This window comes from Corapipo altera, unplaced genomic scaffold (genome assembly GCF_003945725.1).
Source record: "Corapipo altera isolate COAL_440 unplaced genomic scaffold, ASM394572v1 1, whole genome shotgun sequence".
In the NCBI taxonomy this organism is placed as follows: Eukaryota; Metazoa; Chordata; class Aves; order Passeriformes; family Pipridae; genus Corapipo; species Corapipo altera.
The window spans coordinates 4,487,370-4,510,381 of NW_020884873.1; the positions used below are offsets into that span (position 1 = coordinate 4,487,370).

Below are 23,012 nucleotides of genomic sequence, written 5' to 3' on the forward strand. Positions count from 1 at the left end.
CAGGGAGTGGGGCAGATTGCCTTGGAGGTTATGCAGTCTCCATCTTTGGGGAGTTTTCAAGACATGAGTGACCAAAGCTCTGAGTGATTCTGCCCCTCTGCTCTGGTGAGACCCCACCTGCAGTGCTGCATCCGACTCTGGGGGCCCCAGCACAGGAAGGATATGAACCTGTTGGAGCAGGTCTAGAGGAGGCCAAGTTGATTAGAGAGGGAAGAAAGGCTGAGAGAACTGGGATTGCTCAGCCTGGAGAAGAGAAGGCTTTGGGGTGACCTCCCAGTACCTGAAGGGAGCCTACAAAAAAGATGGAGAGACTATTTGCAAAGACCTGGAGTGACAGGACAGGGGAGAATGGCTTCAAACTGACAGAGAGTACCTTTATTGACTGTGCTGTCAGGTATTGGAAAGAAATTCTTTAATGTGAGGGTGGTGAGACACTGGAACAGGTTGCTCAGAGAAGTTGTGGGTGCCCCAATCCTGGAAGTGTTCAAATCCAGGTTGGATGGGTCTCTGAGCAACCTGGTCTAGTGGAAGGTGTCCCTGTCCACAGCAGGGGGGTTGGAACTGGATGATCTTTAAGGTCCTTTCCAACCCAGGCCATTCTATGATTTAAATTCTGTGTTCAGCATAATTTTGGAAATTTACTTTGTGTTAAACGGTGGTCCCCGATATGTCTCTGGAGCACCTGCAGATGTGTCATTTTCTCAAAAATTAATTTCTTAAAACATTCCTATTCCTCAAAAAAAAACCCCAAAACTAACAAAACAAAAAACTGAAGCTATAGAAAGATTTGGAGATGAGCTTGTTACAATTTGGTGAGTTAGTATGTTTTCCTGATCATGTAGCAAATGAGGTCCATGGAAGAAAGTGTTGCCCATTTGTATCACTAAAATGGACAGTTGGTATGTGCTCCTTTCGAACAAAATTTCTCTCTGAAAGTATCACTGGTGTGGGCTTTGAACTTCAGCTTGTAGGACTAAAGCCAAAGAGTAGAATATGACTGACATAATATAGTCAGAGATGGAATTGCTATACTCTTTCTTTTATTCTTTTAAGATAAGTACTTTCAGTCTGATTAATGCTTGAGCTGTGGTTGTTTTTCTTTATTCCAGTGTGTGTCTTCAGTAACAGATTAATAGGAATTTTTAAAGTTCTACCAGCAGATGTAATTTCCTGTGCTTGTACCTGAAGTGTTTGAGCTTTGCAGCAAGAGAAATGAATGTTTACATTTGGAGTCTTACTCAAAGCAAAGCTGAAAATACAAGTTTTCAAATACACAGTCTGAAGGAGTTCTTGTAAAGAACGGGCATTTTATTTTACACTTGCAGCAATCCAAAAGAATACATCTCATCAATTCTGAGGCTTAATTGAAAAGGGCTGCAGGAACTATCCCTTGAAATAATTTTTTTTGAGGGAATATAATGGTGGTGTTTAACAGCTACCAGACAACTTGCAATAGCAAGAGAGCTGTGTTTGTCTACAGAATTTGCCTTGTAATGATCAGGGCAAACTTTTAACAGTTGCTGCTATGTGATAGGAGCGTTAATATGTTTAGCCAAACATCCAGTAGATGCCTATCAAGAATCTGTATATAAGGTCTTAATGTTGCATATTTATTCTACACTATCAGACTGTTATGACAAAAACCCTGTGTGTTGAGGGTTGTTTCAGTCTGATAACAGTCCTTAAGCATATTTTAAGAAATGAGGTATCATTCAGTGATTTGCAAAAAATACATTATTTGTAATTTTTGTGCTTGATAATCTGCTTTGATAAGGAATATTTTTGAATGCTGCTGAAGGTTATGTGTTGTTCTGTTCGACAAGTTTACTTTTTATGTTCCCCATTTTAAATGCTAATAGAATACAGTTTAATATAATACAGTTACTATTAAAAATCAAACCTTGCTTATTGAGACTCGGTACCTCAGTCTACCTTGATCTTCCTGATAAGGATTTAGTATTTTACTGAATTTTAAAATACAGTAAAAAGAAATTGATTGTGTTCAGTCAGACTGAGGAAAAAACTCAAAATACCCTGTGATGACTTTGAATCTTCACTAGCCCATTAGGACTCTGTGTCTGCTGATCTCTGCAGCTCTCACGTGCTGCTCTGTGTTCTCAGGTTATGCCGTCTGAAGAAGAAAGCTCAAGCTGAAGCAAATGCAACCTCTATCAGTAACCTCCTGCCATTTATGGAATATGAAGTGCACACACAGCTGATGAATAAACTGAAGCTGAGAGGAATGAATGCTCTGTTTGGGCTGAGAATCCAGATCACCGTGGGGGAAAATATGCTAATGGGGTTAGCAGTAAGTACAGTTTGAATCTTCAGATTCTTTGGCTTTCTTACAGTATTTTTTTCAAGAAGACATATCAGTGTTGTGGAATTCGGAGTGACTAGAGATATTAAAATGTCATTTTAAGAATAACTGAACTGATGGAAAGGAACAAGGTGTCTAATTATTGTCAAATCAGGGCAGACTGTCTTTCACCAGCAGAGAAGGAAGATTCAAATCTCTTGAAACCTTGTTAAAGGACAAGATTACTAGAAAGGAGATGAGAGAAAAAGAGATTTTAAATGGTTTAATGGCATAAATTTCAGAAAAATGATTGTGTTCTTTAAAGGTCCTGTGAAAGAGGTCCCTGTTTCTCAAATTGCATTACAGTTCCATGACAAGTAAGGTCGATTTAGTCTCAGTAAATCTTCTGGTTAGTTGCCAACGAGAGGAAGGTTTGTTGCCTCTTCTGTGATGGCACTGAAGAAATAAGTGATAGATTGGAAGTGTCTTAGAGTCAAGAATTGTTCATTAACAGTATTTTTCTAACCCCATTCTGTCATGTTGGGTTAGAATAGTGAAATGTGCTGCTTCTTCCTGCATCAGAGGGTGTTTGGGTAATACTGACTAGCTTGCATGTTCTTTTTGTCTTCTGTGATCTGTTTTCTGTAAATAGAAATAGGATTGTCACAATTTCAGTGACACTGTAAATGCTTGGGTCAAGTTTTAAATCCTCAAAACCATCACTTGCTTATGCAAAATATCCTGGGACAGAGGTTTAATTTTTAGTCTTTTCGGAATTTTTAGGTAAGTGAAGTGCTCCACTATGGAAAAATCCCATGAGAAGGAGAGAATTTACCAAAAGAATAGTGGGATTTTTTCATAAGTGGGATTTTTTTCCTCAGAAGTGAATGGGAGAGAGAAATCCATTTATTGTGGCAAGAGGCTGTGCTGTCAGTGCATGTCACAGTGCTGTCTGTTATGGCACGAGCATTATGGAAAACTTTTATCTGCAAATGTTAGCAGTACATGCTTATGTAATTGTCTTTTTTTTCTTAATGACTTTTTAAAAGTCTGCAACAGGTGTTTATCTAGCAGCTTTGCCAACACCTGGTGGTATTCAGATTGCTGGGAAGACTCCAAATGATGGCACCTATGAGCAGCACATATCTCATATGCAAAAGAAAATAAATGACACGATAGCAAAAAACAAGGAACTTTATGAGATTAATCCTCCAGTAAGTAAATCTTTCATTCTTAAAAATAAAACAGTCTGAATCAGACATACACACGGTGTATATCCATGACTCCTTAGCGACTGAATCATTGAACATAAGTTTCTTTATTAATAGAGATATAGATCTTTTTAGCTGTATTTTGGGAAGCTACTGGATTTTTCAGATCTCTTTAGCCCCATAGCCAAAAGAATCCTGAAGAAATCTGTAACTTCTGGGAGTGAGCCAGGCTGTTTCACAGATCTGTGTTATATTATGTGGGTTTTTTATGTTAAAAAGAATATGGTCTCAACCTTGGCTTGGATGAAATCCCTAGCTCCTTTTACTCAGCTAGGAACTTCCATACACTATCTCAATCTTCGAGCTTTTTCAAGATCAGTACAGGCATAATTTAAATAAGAAGCTTGCAGCACAGGTTACCTGTGCTGGTAACCTGTCCCTTCCAGCCTAGGATATTCTGTTCTGTGATTCTGTAATTCTAAATCAGTTTGTGCTTATTTAGATTTATTTCACAGTAAAATTATTTTCAGAATGTTCTGATTCTTAGAACTGTTAACAAGTTGTTTCTGATCGAAATTATTTCTAAGCTATGTAGAACATCTGCTAATTCTTATATCCTTTTTAGGAACTACCTGAAGAAATCATAGGGTCTCCCATTCCAGAGCCAAGACAACGTTCCAGGCTATTAAGATCCCAGTCAGAAAGCTCTGATGAAGTTACAGAGCTTGACCTTTCACATGGGAAAAAGGATGCTTTTGTCTTGGAGGTGATTAAATGTTTTCAGTACTCATGTTCATACTTTTCTTCTCCTCAAATATATATTAAAAAAAAAATAGAGAAAAGTTTTTTTACTCCTCTCCAAGGACACGTCTTAAATTGTGTAATTGTTTCTCCATTTTGTATCAGCAGAAAGTGTTAATTATTGAATTTTGCTTTGTGTTTCTTTTTCTGTTCACTTAAAGCACAGCTGTATTATGCCTAGGGACAGTATCTGAAAAAAGATTGCCCTGCTTTTCATGGACATGTAGCAATATCTAGAATAATAATTAAGAGCCGTTAAGAAATCCCTTTCTGCCTACTTCAAGCAACAGATCAAACTGATCAAAAATTTAAATATATTTTTATAAACATTGAGGTTCTGTGTTGTCACAATTTAGCCAAAAAAAAAAAAAAAAAAAAAGCTTGTATATTCTTCCGGTTTCAAAGCTCATATTGTTATAGTTGAATATTCAGAATAATTAGTTTCCAGAACTGGAGGTATTAAAAGCATTCAAAAAACTATATTAAAAGCATTCAAAAAACTGCATGTGTCAAGAGAGCAAATAAAAGAAGACTTGCTTTTCTGAATTTCTGCTGATGCTCTTCACAGTTAAAGAATTCATAGCTTCCAACAATACCTTCCAATTCTTTGTACAGTTACAACTAGAAAGAAGAACAACACCTCTAGATGAAGAACTTCTCTATTCACTGAAATTCAAAGATGTGATTTTAACATTGTACAGTTTTGAAGGAAAGTAGGCAAGTATTAAAGAAGGGCTAGAGTTTTGATCATCCTGTGGATACAGTATTACAAATACCTGTCCCTGGCTAAGAAAACACTTTAAATTACAGCCTGTAATTGCAGCCTAAGGTACATTCAAGACTGTTAATCTTCACAAATCACCATCTTCATAGAAAGTAATCTGGATGAAAAGTTGTAGATAGGGAGAATAAGAGAGTGCTGTAACAGCAGTTCATTTGAAAACAGAGGTATAAAAAGAGAGTGGAAAAATAACAGGTTGGAAGAGTTTGGTATAATAAATTCGGATAGGTTTGTGCTTCTGCTCTTCTTTGGTTTTCCAGTGCATTACAAAGTAAACTGAGAAGTCCCTGAAAGTAACTTTGGTGCCAGTTAACTCTCAAAGTAAAAAGGGCAGAGGACAGTTTTCAGCAAGTATTTTTTGCAGCTGGTCTTAACAGGGTTTTGATTTTAATCTGATAGGAGCAGAATTGTTTCTTCAAAACAAAAAAAGTTATGATTGATGCTCTCTGAGGCACTGTATTGAAAATCAGAAAATACTTTGCTAAATGCAGAAGGGGTTGAATGCCTTTGTGAAAAATAGAGGATTTTGTAAGGCATTAAAAAACAAACAAACAAAACCCCCCAAAAAACAACCTAAAGACTACTAAATACTGGAAAAAAACATAAGCCCAGCCTTCATTTCTCTTGTAAAGGCTGTCAAATAGAAGACAGGCAGTGATAATAAAAGCTTAGCATACTTTTTCTGCCCAGTTGCCTCATGAGGTGTGATACATTATACCAAAGATCAGCTGGTTAAGGGGGGTTGGAACAGGGGAAGTTTTAAGGTTCCTTCCAACCCAAACCATTCTATGATTATATACAACAAGCAGAGTTCAGCTCTTTTTCTACAGTTTTGGAGAATTCTTCCTTCTGCCTTATTAACTCCAGTATGGGCTCTGGATCCCCATGTGGAAGGGAAAAAATTTAAGTACACTGTAGTGTTCTATAGAGTGCATAAAAGTAGTGCTAATGCTAGCAAGAAAAATAAGATCTGATGTTTAAGGAATGTGTTGGTCCTAGGATATACATCCCTGTGTTTTAGTAGTTCAGTCTTTATAGAAAAAAAAGACTTTTTTACCTGTGAAATGATTTAGTACTGCCTTCATTAAGAGATTGGATGTCAGAAACAATATTCCAGAAGCTTTAGTTAGGCTCCTGACTGACCTTTGAAGAGTAAAATCATTGTTCACTGGAAATATGTAAGAAAAAGTTCACTGTGATGAGGAAATGCTAAGAGGTCCTGGGAAGGCAATTGTGAAAAGTAAAGCTGTCTGGGTTTTTTTATTATTTGGGGTTTTTTGGGAGTTTTTGAGGAAAAAAAGAAAAAAAAAAGACAAAACCCTCTTACTTGGAGAGGGACAAGGAGAAACAATACCTGACAGAAAACCTTTTAATACTGGAGTTAAATGATTTCCAAAATACTTGCAAGAAAATGTTGGAAGTTAGAGGTTAAACTTGGGTCTCTTGCAGATCAATAAGGCAGAATAAACCTAAAGACACATGACAGAAATATTTACAGAAGGTAGCAGGGCAGGTAGCAGTCTGATCTAAAATAAGGTTGGATGGACTAGAGGTTATTTGGATTGGAAAAAATAATAGTCCCCAATTCACCTATTCCCATTTCATTTTCTGCTGTTCTTTCTAAGAAAGGTTTTTAAAATGCTGGGAAGATTTTCATGTGTCTTTAGGACAGGCAAAGAATAATCACATCAGTGTAATACAGCTTAGCTGGAAAAAGCTGTGAGTTATTATGTGGAACCTTGTTAAGCATTTTAAATTGTTTTATAAAATCTCTTTATATTATTATGTACTGCACTTTTCTATGTGTTCTGTGCTCATAGCTTTATACAGTCTAATTAAGGGAACTATTTTTTGAGTGTTAAACATATCATAGGCTGCTAGTTAAGATTCAGGGGTCTCGTTCATAGAATCCTTTTCAAAAATCTCAGCCAAGCTGCCAGATACAGATCTTTTGATGACAGAATTTTTACATCTTTCTGAGACTTCTAACTGGCACAGCAACATGATTTTCATCAATTATTCCTTTTTACAGATTGATGATACAGATGCAATGGAAGACGTACATTCTTTACTGACAGATGTTCCACCACCTTCTGGTATAGTTAAAACCTTATTTTTCTACTTTATACTGTAGGCTACAAAAGGAAAAACTGGAACTAGTTTTATTAAAGATTATTTTAAAAAATGCCACGAGAACTGAAAATATTACTGTTTCTGAAGATTTTTAGACTGACTGACTAATTTTTAGGTTTCAAATCGATTAAAGTAGAACAGAAAACTAATTATTGCCTTGTATCAATCATCTTTATGCTATTTGTGGATGTATACATTTCTGTCATACCCTCCCTGATGGAACTCCTGGGTATGGATAAGAGGTTAATGTAGTTGTCCATTATATGGAAATTGCTCTGGACATTGGGTTGTCCTTGTCCTCCTTGTTGTCTTTGTGAGTTTCCCCATGTTTCTTCTGAGCAAGTAACCATTTCCTTCCTAATAACTACTATAAGTGTTTATAATTTTAATTCCTGTTGGGCTCAGAACCATTCTTGTCATAGTTATGTATTATTACCACCAAATCTTTTATTCCTCATTGATTATCCATTGTCCTGCTGCAGTTGAATTTACTACCTTAAAATAAGGCCATCAGCAGTCATCTCATTTTATCTTCTTTTGCAGATAAGTTATGAATATGCTTGAAGCATAAAATCCTGAGTTACAGATGTCTCTACTGTGAAAATGGAAAATTTATTTTGTCTCTCTTTTTCCAGTCTTATAATAATTGCATTTCCTTCACTGACACTTTATTCTGTCAGTTTGGTAGAGAGTCCTTGGTGAAGGAACTTACCATATGCTTTCTGATGTCCCAAGTAGGCTGGTTCAGTCAGAGACCTTTTGTCCAAATACTTCTTGAGAGCTTGTGAGCCATGACTCTTCCTTAGGAAAGTCTTCTCAGCTCCTCTGCAGTGTCTTGTTTTGTCTTCTGCCCATTAACTCCCTTTTCTGGAATAGCTGCTATGGGCCAGGAAAAGAAATATCTGTATTAGGCAAATAATTAGTAGATCCCAGTCAGTAAGAGCACTTCAGTACTTGAAGATTAAAGAATCCTCTCCTTTGGTAGTGGAGCAAGTTTAAGTTAAGAGCTCAATGCCATTTAGTCAGCTGTTTGATTTTTTTTTGCCTTTTCTCTTGTTTATATGAATCTTTATTTTTCATTTGCCCACTTGTCTCCTTCAGACACATCTCTAAGATGGATTCTCTGATGGAAAATAAACATGAGACTGGTTTTCCACTATTGTGGAAAGCTCTACTTACATCAGTGGTGAACACTGATGTTAAAAAAAAAAAAAAAAGGGACATGTTTTCTGCTCTTGTGTTATCATCTCTTCATATTCTTTCCATATCTTACTTGATTCTTTCATATAATTTCTGCTTTTGATGTTCTGAAAGAAAATCTATTAATATTTATATCTTCTGCAAGCTGCTACACAATTTCTTTCTTTTGTAGCTTATTTTTTGCTTTTATATTGGCTCTACCAGATGGGCCTCTTTTCTGCTTATTTAACTATATCTTCAGACTTCCAGCATTGCCTATTTGCTGTTAATAACTTTTCTTACTTTGCTGTTTAGTTATTTTTTTTTTAAGTGCTGTTTATTTGCACTCAGTCTCTGGGTAGTTTCTTTACAGCATCTCTGCTGTCTGTCAAAGGTTGACTTTTCAGCTTTTCCTTTCACACCTTGTTGATAAATTTCCTCATTTGTACACTGTTTATCTATTAGAAATTAGGTGGAGCAGTTGTGAATTTTGGGTGTTTGCCCTCCCTTCAAGAATACTGCATTTGTTTTTTGAATGTCAGTCTCATTTCTGGTGTGTTATTCAATATTCAAAACTACATGAGGGAAAATACTTGCAAAACATTAAGGTCACATGTTTCTTTAGAAGTATTTTTATATGTCAGTGTATAAAATAGACTTTCCCAAATATTTTCTTCACAGGTTTTTACAGTTGCAACACAGAAATTATGCCTGGTATAAATAACTGGACACCGGAAATTCAAGTAAGGTTATTTATTCAAAGAAAATTGCAACTTTTTTGCTAATTGTGTTGAAATATACTCTAGTAATTTAAAAATCTATTAGAGAGCACTGCTATTCAAAGATAAATTAAAAGGATACCCTTAGTTTGGAAATAAAAGTAGTGGTTTGGTGAGAAAAACAGGGTATGAGAACCTGTGGATTTTTTCAGTGCTGTTGTTTAACAGAGAACCTAATACAAAAATACAGAAGTAATTACAGTAAATATGAATGTCAAGATTTTAGACTTCGTTAAGATCTTGGATAGATTTTGAAGCCTCTTAAACAGATTGTTGGCTGAGTATGATAACATGTTATGCATTATTTTCCTTCTTTATGAATTTGTTTTGGTTTTAATATATTGGATAAAATATATTTCCTCATACTGACAAAAAAAAAAATGTGTGCTTGTTTCTAATTCAGATGTTCACAGCAGTAAGAGTATCCAGATTAAGCAACATTAATCCAACAAATCAAACACTTAATAAGAACTTTAATGATCTCTGTGAGAATCTGTTGAAGGTAAGAATCTTATTTTAAATATTTTTAATTGTTCAAATGGAAGCAAAGTAAAATTACACTATACTGAAAATAACATTTTTTGTAATTACTTTTTGAAATTAGACTACAAAGTATCTGTAATTAGTTTGTAAGTTGCTCTAGAACTAAATTCAGCCTTTTTAGTGTATTAAGGATTTCCAAAGCTTTTTGAATTTGAAGGAGTCCTGGTATTCTGTCCTGACTTTTCACACATGTGATTCTTCTTCAACAAAAAATTAATACAGAATCACAGAAGCAAATAGGTTGGAAAAGATCTCTGAGATTTGAGTCCAACCTTTGACCAAACACCACCATGTCAACTAGACATATGATTACACAACTTCAGCTATGAAAAGAGTTTTGATTCCTAATTTCTCTGCAATAAACCATAGATTTGTTTATTGAGTAACACAAATATCTTGTCTTCAACAGAGCTTGTATTTTAAACTCCGATCTATGGTTCCCTGCTGTCTTTGCCATGTAAACTTCACAGTTGCTCTACCAGAGGATGAATTAGTTCAGGTGAGTGAACTGCTGCTTTTGACTTTCAGCATGTAGGCATGGCCTTTAATTGGTGTTTGCTGCTCAGAGTGAACTGGGCTATGATTTGATTTACTTGTATGTCTGGTGAATTCAGAAGTAAAACTCAACAGTTCATTTTTTTTCTTCACTGAACATTATGGCCTTGAGTTTGCCAGTTTTGGTCCCATCTCCCTGCTCAAGCAGGATCATCCCCAGAGCACATGGCACAGGATTGTGTCCAGACAGTTCTGAAATATTCCCAGTGAGGAAGACTCCACACCCTCTTTGGGCAGCCTGTTCTATTACACAATAAAGAAGTTCTTCCTCGTGTTCAGGTGGAACTTCTGTGCATCAGTTTCTGCCTGTTGCTGTCATTGTAATTGTCTCATTTTTTTTCTTGCCATTTCAAGATAATGTGTTGTATTTTCATTATTTTTAGACAAAATGGGGATTTTTAAAAGTATAGCATCATTCTTGTGTTCAGTTAAACACCATTTTCTCTTACAAATACTATGATAATGAATTTCAGTGATCTTTTTTAATCTCTGTTCACCAAGAAAAAGGAAAGAACTGACGAACAAATCCACAAACACTGTCAGGCATATGATCTAACAACAGACCTTCCTATTACCTTTAGGCTCTGCTGTTGAGAGTTTTAATGGGTATGCTCAGATGATTTTTTTTTTCCCCATATTCTGTTTCTATGCAAAAAGCTGCTTGTTTTCAAAATTATTTTTGCAGATTGCACAAGATATTAAGTTACCTAATAAGTTATTTTGGATTTTCAGATTGCAGTCACAGCTGTTGCAATTACATATGACAAAAATCAAGCGTTACAAGCCAACAAAGCCCCTACAGAAAAGTCACAACAAAGAGGTAAATATTGTGAGGCATATGAAGAAAAGAGATAGTATTTTTCTTTCCTTTTTTTTTTTTCCCCCAGTACTTAATGAGTCTGCATTTTAATTTCAGTTACATATAAGTATTTTTACAGGGAGGTTCTTTCAAAACATAGAGGTTTTTTAGAGTTCATGTATGTACCTCCAGCAGGATGACTTACTTATGAACTATTAGGTATTTGCTTTACATTATCAACAAACTTACAGTAACACAAAGATAAAATTTGGTATTTCCTTATTCCATCTACCATATTTCTTGGATTATTTTTAACTAAAGAATCAGTGTAACAGATGATGACATTTCCATTGTATTTTGAAACGTGATGTAAATCATCAGAGAATATATGTTCTTATAGGCACCAAATTTTGCCCTTACTTCAAGAAAGTAAATTATTCATAATACTTAAAGAAAAAAGCCTTTTGAAAACCCTTAAGCAGGTCAGTAATGGTTTTGGAGATCAGTGAAGCATATGGAATATGGAGGGAATAGAAGAGACTACTATAATCTGCATATGTCCTCTTGCTAATGAAGCACCATCTTCTGCTAGAAATGTATATATGCAATCTGGAAATGGGAATTCAGACAAAATTTTAAAGATGCTAGATTCTGAGGAATGGAATTAGGTAGTGGACAGAGCCATATGCTTCTAAAACATTAGTTATAGATGACTTCTTCAGCATATTGTTTTCTTTCATGTGAAATAAATCCAAATGTTAATTTTTACTGTAATGTTTAGCTGACATATATCCAACTGCAGAATCAAAACTAAAATGCATGAATTGACTTGATATTTTTTCCTAAAAATACTACATCAAATCCTGTTCAATGGAACAGAGGTTCTGTTCAGTGTTGCAGCTGGATTTGTTGTCAGACACCTAACTGTCCCTACAGAACTGCATAGCTATTTCCATATGCTGAAAAAATCTGTTCCAGTCAGACCTGACTGAATTGAATCTGCTAATTATTACTTGCAAATCTTATTTTGGGGGTTAATTATCAATTGGGAATATTTTCATTGTTGAAGCATCTACAGACAATGAAGAACAGCTACAATTTCCATTGGAACTTTGCTCTGATCCGCTTGCTTCTCAACCATTCTCTCCAGCTAAAGGTCAGTTAAGTGGAGGAATGTTAAACTATTGTTTTTAATTGATTTTTGGGTTCTGATCTTTCATGATTGCTATGGCTTTAAAATATCTGTACTTTCACATGCTTTAAATATTCTTTGCTACCTAAGCATAATGGGTATATTTACTTTTGAAGTCAAATTTTTTGACTCGCATAGGATGGGTTGGCTAATAATTCTATTGGTTTTTCTATAGATTTCCTGTAGCAGTTCTGTCTTCCCACTTAGAATATTGAAAATGCTGCAAACTACTGGGTGTTTGCTGTCATTTGACTTAGTTATAAATTACCTAATAATTAGGCTTACTGCATACTGCTTTGCTTCTGTAAATGGCCCATGGAAAGTACATCTGTCTTCTCAGCCTCAGATAATTAATCTGATTGTTTTCATGGTGGGGAATACTTTATCCAGCAAGTACTGGTTGCATGCTGATTTTTTTTTTTTTTAAGTGAAAGGAGCCTAAACTTGTATAGTTAATAATTTGTACAGTGCAGCACATTCCAGCTGTTAAACAGCTGCTTTTTTTTACCTGAGATAGAGCAGCATTTCAAGAACGGTTGTCCCAGTTTTTTTACAGCTGCATGAAAAATCAGGTGGTCATTCAGTGAAATCAGCCATCTTTACTTCCTTCTCCACTGTTGGATTATCTGCTCACCAAAATGGCTACTGAAAGGAAGTTTAGTATCTGTGAATTACTGTAAATCTTTTTTTACTAAAATGTTCAAGAGCTCCTTTTCTTTGCCCATTACATCAGTTGTATAAAGAAAGGTACCTGTCACATTTACATGTACTTTCAGAGGTTGTATTAATTTCAGCAATAATATTCTCGTTGCTTTGCAATTTTTTTAAGGCATTTGCATGTGCTTAGCTTTTAATTGGTCACATTGTGATACTGTTGACCTTCTATTTTCAAAAAGAGGAGCTATCCAGAAATATTGAGGCACTGGAGAGTGTCTGTCACTGTTAGTGGACTGTGTTACCTGTGTACTGGGCACTGACCAGTGGAGGGCAGCCTGTGTCCATGTATCCCTTTTCCTGATGTTCTTCACATTCCATATTGTGCTGAACACAGCCTTAGAGCTCAAGCTTTCATTGTAGTTACATTTACTTAGCAGCTTATTTAATGTATTGGTACATTTCTGTGGGATTGTTATTTTAAAAATATTTGTGTACAACCTTATACAATAATGAATTTTAATAAATAATCATATTAAAATTACAAGACAGATTTGGTAAAGTTAATTGTTTATAGTAATTCTGTCCCTATCAAAGCACATAGGATACACTATAGATGGGGTGTTTTTTTATTTTTTACTGTACATTTTTTATAAGAATCATAGAATTGTTTGGGTTGGAAGGGACCTTAAGGCTCATCCAGTTCCAACCCCCTGCCATGGGCAGGGACACCTTTCACTAGACCAGGTTGCTGAGAGCCTCATCTAACCTGGGCTTGAACACTTCCAGGGATGGGGCAGCCACAACTTCTCTGGGCAACCTGTGCCAGTGCCTCACCACTCCCACAGGAAAGATTTTTTCCTAATATCTAATCTAAACCTACTCTATTCCAGTTTGAAGCCATTTACCCTTGTCCTGTCACTGCATGCCCTTGTAAACAGTCTTTCTTGAAAGCTGCTGTCCTGTACTGTGTGACTCTGCTTAATATATTCTCTGAATGGACTTAATTTTGTCTTATTAGAAACCTTGGAGGGTGCAAGCTCCCACACAGGTATTCCTGCTGCTCAGAGAGGTGAGTTTACTTTATTTAGCCGTATGCCAGCACGGAAAGAGCATTCTTGGGATATTGGTATACTCTTTTTGGATGTGTCTTAATCCAGGAAGCGTTTACTAGTTAACTGAGAATGCATGCTCTGGTGTGGCTTAATGATATCGTAATATTTTGATGTGTTTTTTAATGACAAAAGTCAGATTTGTTAATAATAAGTGTCCCTCTGTCAGATATATTGAATACCACTTTATCTGACAGAAAATGAGTTCCCTGAAAGAGCTGTTTTGCTTGTCTTAATTTGAAGTTAGCATGTGTTCCTTCCGTTTCTTCAGGGTAATGAAGAAACGGTGTTTGCAAACCCTTTTTTTTTTTTTTAAAGATATGCAAACACTCCTGCAACTAATACCAAAAAGTCATAGCAGAAACAACTCTTACTTCTTACTGTAATGATAACGGGAGGGGGTGTTGGAGGGAGGATGTTGGGGCAAGAAGACAGCATTTTATAAGAATTCATTTGTGTTTAAAACCGAGGTGTTGTTTCAGCTTGTGACTCTTATCCTCATCACCAAAGCTTTTTTTTTGAGTCTGTAGGTTAGTTATTGATAAAGACAGTTGGGAAGTTTAAATTATGACCGGCAGCTCTTTGTGAGGAAAAGAAGAGCAATGAAAATCGAAATTAAAAAAGGCTTAAAATAAAGTTAAAGAAGCCAGAACTTAATACCTAAACTGAGATTAAAAAAAACCTAATCTAGCATAAGTCATTAATGACTGTATTTGCATGTTTTTTCAGTGATGAAGTCCCAGTCAGGCAGTTGGTTCAGAGCTGGGACATCACCAGAAATCGGTATACTGGTTTGGACAAGTCCAAACCTCTACTGTAACTTTTCCTTTAAACAGACCTGGAAAGGGATGGTTGTTCTCTCTCAGTAATTGCTTCCTCAAAAGGGGCATTGAGATGAGCAAGAGACATCATCCATATTTTTTTTCTGTTTTTTTTTTTTTCTTTTGTTTTTCTGTCTGTGTTTTCAGCAACGTCAGTTGATTACAGTTCCTTTGCAGACAGATGCAACAACTGGATAGAGCTCATTAAACTGAAAGCTCAGACCATAAGGCGCGGATCAATTAAGACAAGTAGGCGGCTGTTTCTACCACGTTATGATAATCTGAGACATATCTCTGATTTCCCAGTGGTGACTAGTGGAGTTCCCTGCCCAGCAGTAGCATTGCAGATCGCGTGTAGAATGAATTCTGAGTGTGAAAACTGCCGACATTGTTGACGTCTCTGTAAGCTCCCGTAGGGTTTATGAACCAGTAGCGTAAAAAGCCAAATGTAGCATTTCTGTTCACTTAGTAAAAATTAGCTCTCGATAAATGTGTACGCCTACTAATTGTATAACATACACTGCATGGATGTAGGTGTATGTATGATCTTGGAAAATTTGGGGTGAGAAACAGGAAGCAATCACCAAGGTGACAGTCAAGGCAATGGTCACTAAATTAGCAAGTGGTGAGTTGTTTTTTAGTAGTTCTTTGGCCACAGGTCTGACTATCTTGCTTAAATTAGCAGAGATTAATACCTGTTTTAATGGAAAATGCTGCACTGGGGAAACACAACAACTTTCACACTTCCTGTAATTTGTTCCTCCAGCAGAATACGTATTTCAAAATGTTGGCACTTTTTTCTTTACCTTCACTTTATAACTGATTGTTGTACATGCAGCTGCTCGCCTCAATGTTTTCCTTTGCAGGAATGCCACTCTTCCAAATAAATGCCATTTCAGCTTTTTGTCTCCTTTTGCATGCTTTGCATGATGATTTTCCTTTCTCACGTGGTATGGCTGAGCATCACAGGCAGCTGAATGTTGTCACCAAGCTATTTGGAAACCATAAAGAAGAGTTTTTTGTGTTTTGGGAAACGGTGGTCGATCCTGATAGTTACTTTTCTCCTGGTTTTTTTTTTTCCCCATCTTTTTAGCTGCTTCACTTGATAAAGCAAGTCCACTGGCTGAGGGATACTTACGGCACCGTTCTGTTCCGTCGTGCACCAATTCTACCGTCTCAGTTGTTAAGATGACACCTCTTTCTTTTCTACCTGGGGCTAAAATAACCAAATACCTTGGGATAATCAACATGTTTTTTATACGAGAAACCACTTCTCTGCGTGAGGTGAGCTGTGTGGCCAGGGATTAGCATTTTTTGTTAATTGTAATCATCAAAGGTAGATATCTGAAGAGATTTGAGTTGAAGTATGGCACAGCCAGGGAGCAAGATTTGTGTCACTTGAGGGCAGGTGCTGAGTGGGGAGTAAGTTCCATTGCACTGCTCTTGTTGGAGAACGCACAGAGCTGCCTCGTGTTTGGCAACTTTAGGAAAGGGTTATTAACCATTGCCATTGCTGTTCAGTTGGATATAATACTAAACCAATGAGTTTCTAGACAGAACTATATGGAAAAAATGGATCTTTTGACCAAAGTGATAGTTGGGATCATTTGAACCCAAACCAGAGATTAAGTTAAATGCTAAAAGAAATAAATTGATAGAATCACAGAATGGAATGGGTTGGAAGCGACCTTAAAGATCGTCTAGTTCCAAACCCCTACCACCAGACCAAATCATCCATTATTCTCTCTTTTTAGCAAGCTCAATTATTAACTTTCACAGCGTATTTGGATTTTAAAATTCTTTGGTTAACACAAGGTTACCCATGTTGTAGGTAACTGTTGTGCTGATTTTTACCATTGCATTCCGTGCATTCTCTGTAAAAAAACCTCTGTGTGATGAATGTCAAAAAGTATGCCATGGGGTCTATAACCACACAACCAGGTTACAGGTGTAGCTAGTGATACTCAAACAGTGATCTCCAGTCTGGGTCTGGAAAACAAATAATCCTCTGAGGATGCCAAAATGCAAGCCATGTTCCTTATTTTCATATCCTTTCGGGAAGTAGCTGCATCTTTCTGCTTTTGGCCACAAGTACCTCTTGCCTGGTTTGTCAGTGCTGAAGGGAGTGCTGTTTCTTACTGATTACACATGGATAAAATCACAGAGCAGATATTAATAAAGATGATCAGCCTTCATGAGAAGGAGCTGTGAGCTCTCTAGAGAAATTTTGGTCAGACAAACTTTTGTTTGGATTTTGCAGGTTACGGCCCCTTTTAACTTGGGAAATCTATGTGTGAGAAGGACAGTATTTTCAAAAGGTTGTATGGTCAGAGCAGGGAAATGGTTATATGACATTTCTATATGAAGTGCAGCTTCTGTAGATAAAAGTTCAGTAGCTGATAAGCAGCTTTGGTAACTGTGACAGCAGATCCCAACACAGATGGGTTGCTCAAGAATTTGATTCAGCTCCTCCATGAAGTTGAAACAGTTGTACAGTCTCTGGGATACTGTCAGTGTGCTGTTTCCAGCACCCAGGGCAGCTAATTTAAATTGCTTCAGTTACACAGGCTGTGGTACAAACTAGTCATAACACTGGTTGCACAGTATTGCCCTGAGGCTGTAACAGAGTCAGAACAGAGCACTTGTTGTATCCAACTCCAGCAATGTGTTTCAGGTTCCACAGGAAAGTAATTAGCAGCATTTGTCTTGTTATTGCTCACAGATTGAGGCCCTGTGAATGCTTTCACAGGCTGAAATGTGTACCAGAATCAAAAGTGAATGATAATTTAAAGTCTCATTGATCCAATAATTTTAGGTTTTGCTGTTTACAGTCGATATTTTTAATCTTTTTGTTACTTGCTGTCATTAAACTTTGTATTAGGCTTATAATGTATTTTTTCCCTATCAGTTGCTGTAACTGTTAAAACCCTTGGACAAAATCAAAATTTCATGAGAACGATAAACTTGCATTGAATTTTTGTCTGCAGTTGACTTCATTCCTGCTTTATGCTGGGATTGAGAAAGTTATACTTGCCCTTTTGTTTATAAATTTTCATCCAGGACATATTTTTCTAATGCCTTTATGAATCTGTTCAAGGTAGATTATACTTTTTCCAGTAGATTTGAGTACAGCCTATATAAGTTCAGCTTAGTTTAATCTCCTCTTCTACCTGCCTCTTTCATTTTCACCAGTGACACACACACACACACACACGTGTGTTGGAAATCTTGGTGGTCTTGCCTTTCATTTTGAAATTTTACAGATATTTTGAACCAATGGTGAGCTCTGTTTGATCAGTTCATTTTCGTAGTGTTTTCTGTGATTTTTTATTTTTTTGGTTGGTTGCCTGGTTGGTGTATGTTTTTCCTCACTGTGTAGTTGTTCACATTCTTTCATAAGAGTTATCTAGGAAAATCCATACTTTGTTGTTTTCCATCTCTTTTCACATCAGTTTAAATTATTCAGCTTGGCACCAAAGAAGTAAAAATTCCCCACAAGCACCATCAAGTCAAAAAGATTAATGAAATGGGATGGCTAGAAGTTCCTTTGGGCTTCAAGGAAGAAAATAAAATAAATAAATAGCTTGAATAGCTCAAGTCTCTGCTCTGTCCCTTGCTTACTTTTTATTTTGAAGGATCATTTTTTTACTGAGTGTTGAGAACTAATGACAGTCATTAATATACATGAAGTTGGAGTGATCAGAGGTAATGGCCACTCCTTACTCGTGATTTCCAGTAAGTCTAAATCTTTTTCATCCTCAGTATGAATTATTCTTTATTTGATTTCCAGTTATCAAAAAAAAAAAGGGCAGTATCCTTCCTGATGAAAGAATAAAGTTATTATTGAACTGTCATTGGAATGTTAAATATTCCTGCAGAGGAATGTCTGAAAAGCATGGGTACATGTAATACAGTGACTGCAGAGAATGAGTCACAAATGAATAACCTACTTGTCATACTTTTCCTCAGACAGTAAGTTCATAGAATTACAGAATGGTTTGGGTTTGGTTGGATACTAAAGATCATCTAGTTTCAACCCCCTGGCATGGGCAGGGAGACCTTCCACTAGACCAGGTTTCTCAAAGCCACATTCAACCAGGAATGGGGCACTCACAACTTCTCTGGGATGAATTTCTTCCTAATATCCAATCTACTCTTTGTCAGAGTGTGAAGCTATTCCCCCTTGTCCTGTCACTCCAGGCTCTTTTAAATAGTCTCTCTCCATCTGATCTTTAACTGTGACCAGCTAAACAGTGAATAGCTTTTAACTTCTCTGCAATACACCATTTAGGATGCACTGAAATATTCAGCTTATAAATATTTAAGAAAAGTATTCAGCATCTTGTGTCTAGACCTAACATAACATGTAATATATTTTTTTTCCGTTTTAGGAGGGTGGTGTCAGTGGTTTTCTCCATGCTTTTATTGCTGAAGTGTTTGCAATGGTGAGAGCTCACGTTGCAGCTCTAGGGGGGAATGCAGTTGTCTCCTACATAATGAAGCAGTGTGTTTTCATGGAGAATCCAAACAAAAATCAGGTAAATTATGATGTGAAGTAACAGTGCTGTTGTGATTAGTACTATACAAACACACATTTGATGTATTTAAAAACCAGCAGCTCTGGAGAGCCGTGTCTGCATAACACTTCTGGATATCTTGTGATAATGTTTGAAGAAGCCAAGAGACTTCTCGAACACCTGCCTTAACACAAAATTAGGAATATGCTTCAGAAATACCCAGATGGGTAAAAATACTGAGATTACTAGAATGAAGTAAATTGCAGGAAACAGTTGCACAGTAGTGCTGAACTTACTTAGTTTTCCTGATGTTGCAGTGCAGGATTTTCATCCAAACTCCCTGTAAAAATACCTGGAGTTGCTGATATAAAATGCTTCATTTTGTGCATAAAGGGACAAAGCCTTATTAGTAACGACTAACAATTGAATATGATTGTTTTGGCAAATGGAATATGTTCAAAACAGTAGTAAAAGCAAGTACAGCTACCCAGATATTTCATTTGTGGTGTCTTACAAGACTCCGTCTGCGTGTTTGATAGCACACGAGTGAATATAAAAGAAAACATGGCACAGATTGCTTCCCTAATGAATTCTAATGATTTGTCTTTCTCCTGATCCCCATTGACTTTTCTGTGTATTTATATCTAGCAGATATAAGTAAACATAAAATATACTATAGTTTAATAGTTTGGTAATTGTGTATTGTCTTTTTTCCCAGGCTCAGTGTTTAATAAATGTCAGTGGCGACGCCGTCATATTTGTCCGTGAGTCTGAGCTGGAAATGTTACCAGCACAGCCTTCTACAGCTGTTCCTCAGCCCACAAGTTCTGCAGGAGATGTCACAACATGAAGACAGAAAAAGTGGAATAGTCTCTGCCAAATATGAAGATTATTTAAAACGTGGGAATGTTTAGGTTTGCATCTTCAAAATCAGTCTCCGTAACATTCATAGCCAGAATCCAAGACAATCACCTTTTTTTTTTTTTTGTGGTTTAACTTTATGTAAGAGTCAGGGCAGGTGTGCACTGGTTCCTTTGTTACAATTCCAGGCTGCAGTGAAACCTAGGGAGCAGGTGAAACACTGATAGGAGAGTGTGGATTAGAATAGCAGGCATCACATGGAACTGTGGAATTAAGCAAAAATTCTGTTGTATTTTTGAGCTGTTCAACAGGACCACAGTAAGTTGTAATTCAGAACCACTTCTGAGGTTGGGTGTCACATGAGCTGACTTTCAGGTTGAGGTGGGAAGGAGGTGATTGTGTTAGCAGCCTTTGTCCAAGGACCAAGAGATTTGTATCCAGGCCAAGAAAATGCAGGCTGGAGCCTGAATTTCCCTTAGACTGTAGAGTGTGAAGAGGAAAAAGCAGCACCAAAAAGTCACAGTTTAAATTTCTGCACACTAAAACTAATTTTTCTTTTTTCTTTTGTTTTTCTTTTTTCTTTTTTTTTCTTTTTTTTCTTTTTTTTTTAATGTTGGGGTTTTTTGTTTTGTTTTTATTTCTATGGACTGTTTGTGAACTGCTGGCTTATTTTTTTTGTAATCATTACTATACAGCAGATGTTTGGGGTGGGTATTTGAGAGGGGTTTTTTGTTGGTTTTGTTTTAGTTTGGTTTTTTGCTTTTGTTTTGGTTTTGTTTGTTTGGGGGTTTTGTTTGTTTTTGTTTAAGGTTTTGGTTTTTGTTTTCGTTTTTTGTTTCTTGGGGTTTTTTTGTTTTTTGTTCTTTGTTTTTAAAAAGCTGCTAGACCACAGTGCAGTGTTCCTGGGCATGCCTATCACAGGGGGGAAAAAAAAAAGAACAAAAAGTTCCAAAGTGTGTTTGGTGCTATTAAATGATGTTCACTTCAATATTGACAAAACAAGTCTTTCTGTTATTTAAGGTTTTATGAAAGAGTTGTCCTGAGGTTCATTTTCTTAAGGCATGAATGATCTCTTACAGGGATGACATGAACTGTCCCCCAAAAGTCAGTTGTGCAGAGGTTATTCTGCAGCTTCCTTCCCATTAAACATGTGGGAAATGCCTGGCTGATTGATTTATGTCTGTAACACTGGTTTCTGCAGGTTGGTTTTGTGAAGGGGGTTTTGTTTGGGGTTTCCTGTTTGGTTTTGTTCTTTTCCAGTACTGTAGCTGGGAAATGAAGGTACTGCAAAGAAAGGAAATTTCTTGTTTCCAGTAAATGTCTGAAAGGCGGTGATATTTTAATGTAACAAAAAAATGCAAACTTTGATTTGAAGATGCATTCTTACTTAATTCTGACAATATCATACATGGAACTTGAACAAAGGTGTAAACTTGAATGTAAATATCTTGTTTAGTGTTGAAATTATACAATGGCATGATTATTTGTTAAAACTAATTATTTCATTGTAAATGAGCATGGAAAATCATTCTTGCACAATAAATTTCTTTATAAAATTTATTGCCTTTTTATGTGTGTAATAGGTAAATGTGTAGTGATGTAATACCTACTAAAGATGTCCCACCCTGATTCTCCTCAGAGGAACGTTTTTTTGTATAGAATGTTGCGACATCATTTGTATCCTGGGCTGCAAATTGTATCCTTGGCTGCATCCAAAGCAGCGTGGGCACCAGGTGAGGGGGGGATTCTGCCCCTCTGCTCTGGCACCTGCAGTGCTGCCTCCAGCTCTGGGGGGTCCCCAGCACAGGGAGGACATGGACCTGTTGGAGCAAGTCCAGAGGAGGCCACCAAGGTGGTTAGAGGGCTGGAGGACCTCTGCTGTGAGGAAAGGCTGAGAGAGTTGGGATTGTTCAGCCTGGAAAAGAGGCGGCTTTGGAGTGACCTAATTGGAGCTTTCCAGTACCTGGAGGGAGCCCACAAGAGAGATGGAGAGAGACCATTTACAAGGGGCCTGGAGTGACAGGACAAGGGGGAATGGCTTCAAACTGAAAGATTTTGAGTAGGTTTAGATTAGATACTAGGAAAAAATTCCTTACTGTGAGACTGGTGAGGCATTGGAACAGGTTACCCAAAGAAGTTGTGGCTGCCCCATCCCTGGAAGTGTTCAGGTTGGGTGGAGCTCTGAGCAGCATGGTCTAGTGGAAGGTGTCCCTACCAATGGTGGGGAAAACCTCCAACACCCACCCCAACAACCCCTGAACACCCTCCTCAACACCAGCCCCCCAAATGATGAACTTTGAGGTCCCTTACAACCCCAACCATTCTATGATCCTACAATTCTGATATTTTGGAAAATTAATTACCCTTTGTATTTGAAGTGTTTGAATTTGGTCCTTACCAGAACACATCACTAATATACTTAATCAGCTTTCCAATTTCTGCAGCTGTTGCAACCAAAGCTGCCATGAATTAATTTGCCTGTGAACAGTTGCAGCTCTCTTGATTATTTTGCAAGGGAAATCTTGTTCCCCTTTGAAGCTGATGGCAGAATATGAATAATTTCAAAAGGTCTTGGATCTGGCACAAGAAGTTGTTTTCAGCATAAGTATTCAGCATGAAATATTATCTGAAGTAGCACATTAAGGTAGCTGGTTTTGATTATTTTTCTTTTTTGTGGGGTGTTGGTTGCTTCTATGGAAGCATTAATGTCATCTTTTCATTTCTAACTGTTTAAAGGTCACAGTTTCCTGTAGTGTGTTTCATTAGACATAGAGG

At 36.9% G+C, this 23,012-nt stretch overlaps 1 protein-coding gene across 13 annotated transcripts in view; it reads left to right on the forward strand.

Moving 5' to 3' along the window:
• C2CD5 (C2 calcium dependent domain containing 5) overlaps positions 1-21,793 on the forward strand; it is a 66,102-nt gene extending 44,309 nt beyond the window's left edge. For 10 of the 13 annotated variants that reach the window (XM_027656436.1, XM_027656487.1, XM_027656450.1 and 7 more), the window contains 14 exons: positions 2,122-2,308; positions 3,349-3,513; positions 4,136-4,276; positions 7,125-7,188; positions 9,086-9,147; positions 9,587-9,685; positions 10,136-10,225; positions 11,014-11,101; positions 12,150-12,236; positions 13,948-13,998; positions 15,007-15,108; positions 15,953-16,143; positions 19,251-19,397; positions 20,095-21,793. In XM_027656436.1, the coding sequence (XP_027512237.1) occupies positions 2,122-2,308; positions 3,349-3,513; positions 4,136-4,276; positions 7,125-7,188; positions 9,086-9,147; positions 9,587-9,685; positions 10,136-10,225; positions 11,014-11,101; positions 12,150-12,236; positions 13,948-13,998; positions 15,007-15,108; positions 15,953-16,143; positions 19,251-19,397; positions 20,095-20,226 (1,606 nt within the window). In that variant the 3' untranslated portion in view covers positions 20,227-21,793. The remainder of the gene's footprint in view (positions 1-2,121; positions 2,309-3,348; positions 3,514-4,135; positions 4,277-7,124; positions 7,189-9,085; positions 9,148-9,586; positions 9,686-10,135; positions 10,226-11,013; positions 11,102-12,149; positions 12,237-13,947; positions 13,999-15,006; positions 15,109-15,952; positions 16,144-19,250; positions 19,398-20,094) is intronic. The other 3 variants (XM_027656459.1, XM_027656519.1, XM_027656496.1) reach the window with 2 other exon arrangements.
• The last annotated feature ends 1,219 nt before the right edge of the window (positions 21,794-23,012 follow it).